We start from the raw sequence: 11,342 nt of genomic DNA, 5'->3' as shown, positions 1-11,342 counted from the left end.
AGCAAATCTCAGGCTCGTAGAAGACCATGAACATCTAGACAACTCGGTTCGCAGGTTTCTGAAAGCAACATTCAGGAATCAAATTGCTACATAATCCAAGTGACAGACAGCGATGAATGAACTTCCAAGATCAAAAGCAGTCCCTTTTTGCCCAAAGTGTTACAGATCACCAAAATGCATACATTAAAAGATGCCAAAGGCATGCAAAATATAAACAAAGCTGGTATCTAAATCTTTCATGATCATAAGTATACATATCACATGTCATACATTAACAATCATCTTTTGAAATGCATAAGCATGGAACTAACACCCACTTTTCTAAGGAGTTATTTACACATTATCACTGATTATCAAGGTCAGCAATTGACACAAAAGCAGCTACTCGGTCCGTTTAATGCTCGACCTGCACACAAGTTATCGTCCAACAAATTATTCACGAAACCATATACCAAACCATACTAAGGTAAGATAAATGACCACCATACACATAAAAGCACTGTATACATTCTGAATTAAAGAAGAACGAGAACTCACCAGGTGATGAACTTGTGAAGAAACAAGCTTTAAAACAACTACTTCACGTAGATGATGTCATCATCATTATCCTCGTCGTCCCAGTCTTCATTCGGATCAGATGACTCAACTGACGGGTTTTCTCCCGTCATCTTCTCACTCTTAATCTTATCTAATATAGCAATCACCTAAGTATACATACAAATCAATTAGCATAGTAATTTGCCTAATATCATCAAATCCAAACACTGACAGCTAAAAGTAAACTAAACAACAATGAAATAACATATTACCCTGCTTCCTCTCTCTAAGGATTCATCTTCGATAAACCGTATCTCGGGAGTCAGCCGTAGCTTCATACGCTTGCCTAGCTGACCGCCGCACGTATTTCGCTTTAGACTTTAACCCGGAAAGCGCTACCTCCTTCCCTCTTTCATCACCAAAAACAGACACATACACCTTAACCACCTATAAATAGCCAAAAACCAGACATTGCACATTGTAAAACCATTTCTTTTAACACATAATTTTAAATAAATCATGAAACTTTACCCAATTATCATATTCTTAGGGCTGTAAATGAACGTAACTTTCAGCGAACAGTTCGTAAATTGTTCAGTGGGAAGTTCGTTTACGTTCGTTCATTTGCGGCCGTGAACGTTCGGTAATGTGTTCATTTATGTTCATTTACGTTCATTTGTTTTGTTCGTTAACTAAAGGTCTGCTTTATATTTGTATAATATTTTACTTGTAATAACCAACCTAAGGGGGTGTTTGGCCTAGCTTTTTTAGTAAAGCTTATAGCTTTTTTTCATAAAATAAGCTTAACGTACTGTTTGGTTTAGCTTTTTTAGCTTATGCTTATAAGCTTATATATAAGCTAATTTTGATAAGCTTATTTGAAGATGGTTTTTTAGCTTATTTGAATAAGCTTATTTGAATAAGCTTATTTGTTTAAGGGGGTAAATTACCATTTGAAGATGGATTAATAATATTAAAGCAACTAATTACTAAAACAAATTAAAGAATGGTGGATTTAACAACTTATTAAGACGTATAATCAACTTGTATAATATAAGCTAATCCAAACACTAAGAAAGAGCTTATCAAATAAGAGAAAATAAGCTATAAGCTACTTTAAAATATAAGCATAAGCATAAGCTACTCTAAAGCTACTTTAGATTTTCAGTTAATTTCGTTTTTTGTTTGTTTTATAATATCTTGTTTTAACTAACAACAAATCTAACTCGTGCTTCGTTGACGTTATATGAAAAACACCACCGCTTGGGATGTTTTGGATTTAGGATGTTGTTTTTTTATTTTCTTAAATAATACATGTTCATTGGCGTTCATTAACCGTTCTTGAAAAAGTTCAATACCTTAACGAACGAACACAAACAAGCTTTTCCGTTCAGTTAGCGTTCATAAACCATTCATAAAAAAGTTTAATGCTAAACAAATGAACATGAACAAGGCTTCATTCGGTTCGTTTACAGCTTATTAATAAGTATCAATCTGTACCAAATTCAAGATTAGTAAACTAGGGCTTGTTCATACTCTGGGTTCAATTTGAAATTAGGCAATTATTATAGAATAAAAAAGCATATTAATTTACCTGTAAATCAGAAGAGATTTCAACATCACTGATGGTGGTGATAGAAGAGAGATAGCGGTCAGCACCAAGGGCAGCTTCGGGCAGGATAGCGTACTGTAAAACCTGGTCGGTCAGCAGCATATCAGAAAGCTCTCTTTGAATCTGCTTGGCCACCATTTTGACTCTCCTGTCTTTTGCCATACAAATTACAACACGATTTCTAACACTAGTGGTTCTTAAAGCGTAACCGAATTTGGCCGTTGGAAACAACCCAATTGAACTCGATAACGATGGTGATAAAGAGCAGCATGCTGCGGTGGTTATCGGCGGAGGACAGAGGTGACTGGTGGCGACGGTACAGTGCGGCATCACAGGATAAATTTTCTCCGGCACAAAAGGATACGAAGATTTTTATCCGAAACAAAATCCTTTGGGCCGAAAGTTTTAAATACGACTCGACCATGGACCGTTTGACTTAAATTTGTTCACGAGCCGAACCGAGTGGAGGCTTGCTCGTTTACAACTAAGCCGAATGGCTGAAATTCGAATCGAGCGACAATCGAAACGAACCAAAATCGAATCGAGCATTTTTTGATCGAACGTCGAGTGATTTTCGAGCATTTTTTTCACTTTAATATTTTCGATAAGCAACAAGTTTAAAGATTGTAATAATATATTTTGTAAACAAATTAGTAGTTTTCAAACAAACGTGTAATATGTTGTAACTTTTTATGAGAAGTAAATTTCAATTGAGATACCGATGAACATGTAAATGTTGCTGCTGAGGCGGATCGTGCTGATGTTGTTGTGCCTTGTGCCGAGGAGGTTGCAAATCAATTCAGACTTCACAATGAATTAAAACCTTGTTAATGTATATGTGTAGAGTAGGGATGAGCATTTTTTCTCGAATACCCCGTACCCGTATCCGTACATGTACCATACATGTTTATTGGGTACGGGTATGGGTACCTAGATTTACTGATTATAGGTTTCCGACATTTATAACTTAACTTTCAAGCAGGATTTTCAAAACATAATATATATATTAGTTGAATAACGCCTTTCTCAATCTATATGTGTGTATTCATATATATTTTATTTCATGTATGTGTAATTGTGTATATCATTAAATTCATGTATTAGTTTTCTCTCTTGTTTTTCTATAAAAATTAAGGAAGCAATAACAAAGAAAAGAAAAAGAGAATGGATTTTATATTGCGGTTGATTTGTTTCATTTTTAGTTTTGGTATTATGTTTTCGTTGTGGTATTATGGTTCTCGTTATGGTATTACGGTTTTGGCATCATAGATAATTCATTGTCGGTGTCGTACCGTTACCTAGTTTAGTGAGATTTAAAAAAAAAGAACAAAGGGGTACCAAAGCGAGTACCGTACCCAAAGTACCTGTACCTGTACCCATACCCGTACCATATAATTTGGGTACGGGTATGGGTACCAAGATTTACTGATTTAAGGTACGGGTACTTTCGGGTACATGTACGGGTAAAGGTTACGGGCGACGGTCCTGATCTCATCCTTAGTGTAGAGGGTCTTTAATAAGTGAAAACTAGGCCGCTATCCCGAAATCCACATCACCAAGCATGCCTCAAAAGGCCACCAACGTAACGTCATCTGTTGCTACTCTACCATGAAGAAATATATCAGTCTCAATCTCTTAGGGTACATACAAGCCCGATCAAGTTGCTTCACCGGGGTAGTGTCATGAAATGAAATATCGGAAGTGTATACAATCATGGGCATGGATAACACAAGCAAGAAGCAACAGAATTTAAAAATCGACACACACACTTCTAAACAAACCAATCATATTAATCCAAACAACGAAAATGAAAAATATGATGAATGAATGAGATTGAGTAAAAATGTTTTATAAAATCAATTAGATATATCTGTATAAATGCTTACAAAACTAAAGCCATTTCCTTTATAACTATAAAAAAATACATGACAAGATTTATAAAAGTGAAAGGAGCTCAAGACTAATGCTATGATGTTTCGACGCATAGAGGTTTAGGTTAAAGTTGTATAACCAAATATATGAAGATGGTTTCGCTTGAAGAAGGATTTGCCTTAAGGGTTGGGCGAACTAGCGTAGTCTTGTCATGGCAAATGAAGCGAAAGTATTTCTTGCTTAAGGTGTTTAGGAGTTGTTCATTCATCTGGAGCTGTTGATACTGTTGACTTGACCATATATATCCAAGACCTAGTTAGGTATTAGGTGTGATTTTGTGTAGTCGCCTTCCTGAAATCCTGAAGACGAACCCCCCTCCCCCCCCCCCCCCCCCCACCCCCCCCCCCCCTTGTTGGACATGTTCAACATTGTTAGAATGTGACTCTGTGTGTATCTATGAATGGGACTTGACGAGTCTTTGAGTTATTGAAATCATTTGATTATTATCATAATACCACTACATTTATCTATCTTATCTTCTTGTTCTATCTATGTGAATACATGTAATCATCGACTATTAAACACCCATCTGAAACACTCATGCTCATTAGTAATGCAAGTTGTGTAAATTCTCGATACCAAATCTAATCCGGAGCTTTAACAGATCTACACACACGCCTAAAGTTATAAATTGATATATTGCATTATTTCCTTTTACAAAAGTTTTATATCACTACGTAATTTAAGGGAGATAATACGTGTCACACTCTTTTTATTTAATAGTGTTTGGGTCCATCCCTAATACCCGAATGAGCCTTCTTGAGATAAGATGTCAATTGTCCATATTATTTTTACTATTTTTGACGCTCCATGCCTGATTCACCCCAAAAACATCATCAATAAGAAAACCCGCCACTGTGAAAAAACCTTTTGAGTCAGGTTTAAAAGCTGAGACCTCAAAAATCCCGAGCCTTAACCAAACATAAAAGTTGATAACCATTGTGGTTATCAACAACCCTTTTAGATAAGTTTTACTTATATTAGATCAATTTCTCCTTATATTTCTTCTCTTTTTGCTTTTCTATTAAAATACTTTCACAACAATATCCTAACTATGATACAAGCACTTACAATAAACTCTTAACTAATATCTTCTATCATATTTGGCACTCTAATCTAGTGACAACGTTTTAACACATATTTTAAAAGACATCAATAAGAAAATATTCAATAAAAAATATTCATAGATCTATCACTACTTCAACTGACTTAATCCAGTATAATAATTCTGCATCATACGTGCGTTGCTGTTCTACACATGCTTCACACTATTATCAAAATGAAAATGAAAAGAACAAAAGAAGCACCTGCTTGCCTTAATCAGGAAATCCAAACCAATCATTCATCCCAGATCAGACACAACTACATCTTCCATCAAATCCATTTTCAACGTGGATTGGCCATATCGTAAAAATTATTTTAAACTGATTTGTTTTCTTAATTTATGATGATAAATCTTTTGCAATGTGATATTTATATTTATATTATAACCTATATATATACAATCACAAAATAAATCAAATACAACTATACTAACTAGTACAAAATAACGAAAACCTTAATTAAAGAAGAAGTTAAATGTTTAACTTATACACGTTAAATGATTTATTTTTGCAATTTTGAGTAATTGATATAAACACTATATGCAATCATATATAAGAATGTTTAAATTTTTTAGTAGTTAGTTTCAATCGCCCTGGAAAACCATGATTGTCCTTGACAATGTGATTATGTGAATCCGGATCAACGCTTCAGATGAGAGAATTCGTCGACTCTAAGATCAATTGATTTGTTTGAAGAATGATTAAGAACATGATCCCTCTAACAATCTTTCACTAGGGGGAAGTGTGGTCTCTTCTACGTTATGCCCAGTTTGTGATTTTGCAAATGAAGAGGTTGATCATCTCTTCTTCAATCCGCAGTTGGATAATCGAATGGAGTGGACTACCCCTTTATAAGATTCGTCTTAACATGTAAGATCTCCTTCATCTGATTTATGAACCACCAACAACCTGAAGAGGTGTTGATATTGTTGGAAAAATGTTAGCAAAAAATGAGTTTGCTAATTTTGGACATTAATAATTATATTTATATTTGCGTATTATATATAATTATTTACGGGTTTGTTATCCTTTATGTGAGAGCATCATAACGAGTCAAACCATGTCCAAAACCGAGCTAAGATGAATGAGATATCGAAGCTCAAAGATGAGTGGTTGGAAAATCAAAATCATAATAAAAAGCATTAAAGACGTTTAATGCAATTTATTTTCGACGGGAGTTATGGATTGAATTCAAAATCATAATAAAAAGCCTTAAAGACGTTTAATGCAATTTATTGTTTAGTTTTGAGTCTTTGATCCTAGCTCCACTATAAATACCAAGGCAAATCTTGGGGTTTGACACACCATTTGCAACTTGAAGAGTTTGCAAATTCTCCAACATTTCTTCATCTTCTCCAACACAACCAAGAATGTACGAACTGATCCAATTCGGGTGCATAGTCAACTCCGGCAGTGCATACTGCTACGGCCGTTGTACCTTGGGAAACAAAACGAAGAGACTCGGAATTTGTTTTAAGGGCCCCGTGTTCAACACGATCCTCGGTCACCAACTTCTACTTCTACCCGATTCTTTGTACTTTGATTTATTTCAGTTGTAATTGTACTGTAATTTAATGCTTTCTAGATATGTGTTTTTTGTTCATTCTTTGTATTGTAATCGTATTAAAAGTGTTTTATTTATTTTATACCGAACGGTTCCTACAATCTTAAAACAAATTTTTAGAACACCGTTCGGTTTAAAAAAATACATTTTTTTTCGATTTTATTCAAAGGAGTACTTTGGTAAACCCGAAATCCGGTTGCAATTAACTTTATTCTTTTCAAGGAAAACTCATCGTTGGTCCCTTCAAAGTTGGACTTAGAACACCTTCGTTTGAGTAATTCAAGAATTGTAATAAAAGTTTTGAGTAACTTTTAATTAGAGTGGGAGTGTCCACTATATATTTTTCTGAATTATTAACGGGGCGAAGTTTATTTTCTCAGGAAAAATGGCAACACCGTCAAGCGAAACCGTTACCGGTACCCCTTTGAACACCGTGGTGGGAGTGTCCACCATGGCTAATCACGCTGAAAACCCCGAGAAGTTCTCGGGTCTGCACTTTAAACGGTGGCAACAAAAGATGTTTTTCTATTTGACCACCTTGAACCTAGCACGGTTCTTGAAAGAATCCGCTCCCCCGGCTACGAACGCCGAAGGGGAGACCGACGTTCAAGCATTGAGCGCGGTAGATGCGTGGAAGCATTCGGAATTCTTATGTTGTAACTACGTGTTAAACAACCTTATGGATTCGTTGTATAACGTGTATGTTTCAATAAAGACCGCCAAAGAATTATGGGAGTCTTTAGAGAAGAAGTACAAAACGGAGGATGCAGGAGCAAAGAAATTTGTTGTCGCTCGTTTCTTGGATTACAAAATGGTTGACTCCAAGACTGTGATAAACCAAGTCCAAGAGTTGCAAGTTATACTTCACGATATCCATGCCGAGGGAATGACACTTAGTGAGACATTTCAAGTGGCAGCGGTGATTGAGAAATTACCCCCAAATTGGATTGAGTTTAAGAATTATCAACACAAACGAAAGGAGATGTCCATGGAGGATCTTATTGTTCGTCTTCGTATTGAGGAGGACAATAAGGTGGCTCAAAAAGTTACCATGGTGGATGCTTCCGCCAAAGCAAACTTAGTTGAGCATGGACAATCCTCTAAAGGGGGTAAATAGGGTAAATGCAATGGCGGTAAAGGGAAAGCAAAAATGGACCTTGGCGTAAAGAAAGGGGCTGTGAAAAAGAAGCCTCCACCTTTCCAAGGGACATGTTACAACTGCAATGGCGTGGGGCACCGTGCCAACCAATGCAAGGAACCAAAGCGCGCGCGCGCATATGGTAGACGAGGATGGAAATCCTCTCGTGGCGATGATAACCAAGGTAGTGTGACATCTGCCCGAATCCGACCCGACCCAGGTACCCGTTTTCTGATCCGATTCTTTTTATGATTTAAAATTTAATTATTTTCTTTTAAAACTTGACATTTAAAAATATATATATTACTAATAATATTTTCCTTCCCGCCTCTTCCTCTCTCTTCCTTTCCGCCGTCCCGTCCCTCTTCTTCTCTCCGCCTTCTTTTCCCTCTTGTTGCCGCCCCGCCTCTTTCTCTCTCTTGTCGTGGTTCCGCCCTTAAGCCTTGAACCCCCCCCCTTCTCTCTTTGTTTGTCCTTTGTTTCTTCCCGCCTAAGGTTGTCTGCGCAGCTCCACGCGCCAGACTCCTTACAAAGAAGCCTGCGTGAAGACCATCTGTTACTGCGATACGCGAGGCGAACTGTCCCCGCAGCGCGCTTAGAATTGTAGTTCTTCCCGCAGTGCGCTAAGGTTTGTTCTGTCTGCCTTCGAGCTCACGCGCTCGAGCCTTCTCGCGCTAAACCCCTTTGAGTCTTCTGTTTAATCCAGCCGTTTACTTTTGTGATGTCCTATCTTCTGTGCTGTTGACCTGACCTATCTTGTCTGAAAAGTTACTTTCGGCGCAGCATGCGCACCAACCCCATTGGTTGGCAGAAAAAGTGACTGACAATATCTTTTGAGATCTGCTTTTCCATGCTTGACCAGTACCTTTATCTGACCCTCCCATGCCTGTTTACTGTTACCTGTCAGCTTTTCCTTTGCCCCCTGCAGCTGCCATATCTTTCGATATCTTTTGCTTTTGTTATCTTTTGCTTTTGGAATCTTTTGCTTTTTGGAGATCTTTTCCCCTTTTTATGGGATTATGTTTTCTAGGGTTTCCCTATAAATAGTATTGTTTTCTTAATAGTTTATCACTACACACACAAACACTTATTATCTTCCTTGCTCTCTGCCGTTGATCCTCTGCCGTCTCCTCTCTCTGCCTTCGTCCTCTCTCCTGTTCTGCCCAGATTCCCGGTAATATATAATATATATATAATAATTTGTTAAAGATACATATTACTATGCTATCATATATTCAAAACATTAAAACAAATCATTAAAAACAATAATCTTATTTATAGGTTAACTTGTGCTTGTTTAAAGTTGGTTCTTGCATTATCTTTCAACGCATCTTTATCAAGTGAGTAATCTCGTATCTAATCCCTTTTTATTTTTAATGTTTTGGGATGTTCATGTGTTCGTACAAACTCGAGTCTTAAACTTGTTTATGAACTTTAGTCGCGCAGTATCCCATGTGTTGAGGACGTTTACTTGGCTGTTTATTTGTATGTGTGTATCATTAACCGCTTTGTTCGGCCTATTCCGAAGTTTTCATGGATCCGTTAGATGAACACGGGAGACCTATCGTTTACGGTTTTCTTTGTTTACACTTGCACAGATGTTTTCTTGTTTTTGTGCTCATTTGGGAGCACGGATTGAACTACGAACTATGATCTATTTAGGCTTGATCACAATCTGATTACACCCTTGTTAAACACCAGACATACACGTGTTGCGCGCAGTGATTATTGTTATCTATTATCTATTAAACTTGATTTCTCACCAACACGCAAGTGTTTGACGTTTTATTTTAACGCATGTTCAGGTTTGCTGTAACTACATTTGGAGCTTGTGGACACGTAGGACGTTTTTACTTTTGGACCTAGATTAAAATGTATCAAGACAAGTTATTGTTGTTCGAATATTTTGCCTTATGATATAATGATTTACGTTGATTTATGTTATCTTGTGTTTACGTTGCGAGTGCGCGAATGAATATATTTATTAAATATTGACACCCAAATAGTGTCACGAGTAATGAAACAATATGTGGCGCCCCGATGTATAATCCGCCTTTGGTCGGGGTGTTACAGATTGGTATCAGAGCTCGTTGACTTTAGGATAGGTGGTTAGACGTAACGGCCTAGAATACCTAAGAGTCCCTTCTCGCGCATGAGAGAAATCTCATGTTTACGCGCTTATTGTTAATTACTCGTTATTTATAAATATGCTTGCGCAGACGCAGCGTATGGTTTTATGTTTTATTTCGCGATATTTCGATTAATGCTGAATTTCGATTTTTATTGGTTTTACTTACATATTCGTTTGTTGGGATTGAAAATCCGAAAAGTCATGGTGATACATGAATAGTTGATTTTCAAATTCCATTTACGATTATGTTCTGAGGATTGGAGACTTGAAAAGTCATGGTGATACATGAATTGTCAACCTCCAATACTCATTTTCTTGTACATTTTATATTGAGGATTGAAAAGTCATGGTGATACATGAATCGTCAATCTCCAATACTCGTTTACTCGTTATTTTAAATTAAGAATTCGGAAAGTCATGGTGATACATGAATTGTCGATTCTCGATTCAAATTTGTTACATGTATTAAGTTTGCAATCAAATTCATGTTTTACTTTAACTGATGATGGTATCTAACCCCGCGAAACCAAGCTTTATAAGATTATACTTTGCGTCAAGATATTAACAAAAATTAAAACTTTTATAGAATGCCTCCGCTATCTCGCCGTCATCAGAGGAGAGAAGCCTCGCGCAGGCGTAGACAGCAACGTTCCCAGGAAATGGCCGCCGCAATAGCCCAAGCTTTGAGCCAAAACAATACCAACCCCTCCGGTTATAATATTAAATCCTTCAATGCGGGTAACCCTCCGAAATTCACAGGGCTTGAAGGAGCCACCGTGATGCTCCAGTGGCTCGAGAAGATTGAAAACACTTTCCTCCATACCCAATGCCCTCCAGACAGACGAACCCTATATGCCTCCAGTGTCCTGGAAGAAAGGGCGCTTACATGGTGGAATGGAGTAGCTCATGCGCGTGGCGCAGAAGCTGCTTCAAGCATGCCCTGGGAAGAATTCAAAGAAATTCTGACACGAGAATTCTGCCCTCCCAACGAAGTTAAGCGCCTGGAGGAAGAATTTTGGAACTTGAAGCAATACAGTGGCGAAGCGCGCGAGTACGCGACGCGCTTCCATGAACTAAGCCTGCTTGTCCCTCACCTTGTTACCCCTTCCCGCCGAGCCATCGAGAAGTTCCTTGGGGGTCTCCCCATGGAAATTCAAGATTCTGTATGGGCCAGAAACCCAGCAACCCTCTCTGACGCCATCGAGTTGGCCGCTGTGCTCAGCGACAACCATGTCAGGGCAGGAACCCTGTTCCTGCGGGGAGCTGAGAAGACCAAACCCACCAAGACTGTCCCAGAACCAATAGAAACCAAGCCAGAACCCTCA

General features: G+C 37.7%; 1 protein-coding gene and 1 pseudogene across 2 annotated transcripts; one reads left to right on the top strand and one right to left on the bottom strand.

Moving 5' to 3' along the window:
• Nucleotides 1–467: 467 nt before the first annotated feature.
• Nucleotides 468–2,550, bottom strand: LOC143603560 (putative ribosome-binding factor A, chloroplastic; annotated as a pseudogene). Its single transcript, XR_013148083.1, has 3 exons — nt 2,132–2,550; nt 810–984; nt 468–704 (listed from the first exon to the last, which is right to left on the bottom strand). The product of XR_013148083.1 is annotated as a putative ribosome-binding factor A, chloroplastic (transcript).
• Nucleotides 2,551–7,133: 4,583 nt separating this feature from the next.
• LOC143603559 (uncharacterized) lies at nt 7,134–7,865 on the top strand. The gene has a single exon (XM_077080336.1). The coding sequence runs from the start codon at nt 7,134–7,136 to the stop codon at nt 7,863–7,865; it is 732 nt and encodes a 243-aa protein (XP_076936451.1).
• The last annotated feature ends 3,477 nt before the right edge of the window (nt 7,866–11,342 follow it).

The sequence above is a fragment of the Bidens hawaiensis genome, unplaced genomic scaffold, assembly GCF_021521415.1.
Source record: "Bidens hawaiensis isolate Kalapana, Puna unplaced genomic scaffold, B.hawaiensis_p1.1 tig00062134_1, whole genome shotgun sequence".
NCBI classification, from domain to species: domain Eukaryota; kingdom Viridiplantae; phylum Streptophyta; class Magnoliopsida; order Asterales; family Asteraceae; genus Bidens; species Bidens hawaiensis.
This window is presented reverse-complemented; position numbering and strand designations above follow the sequence as displayed.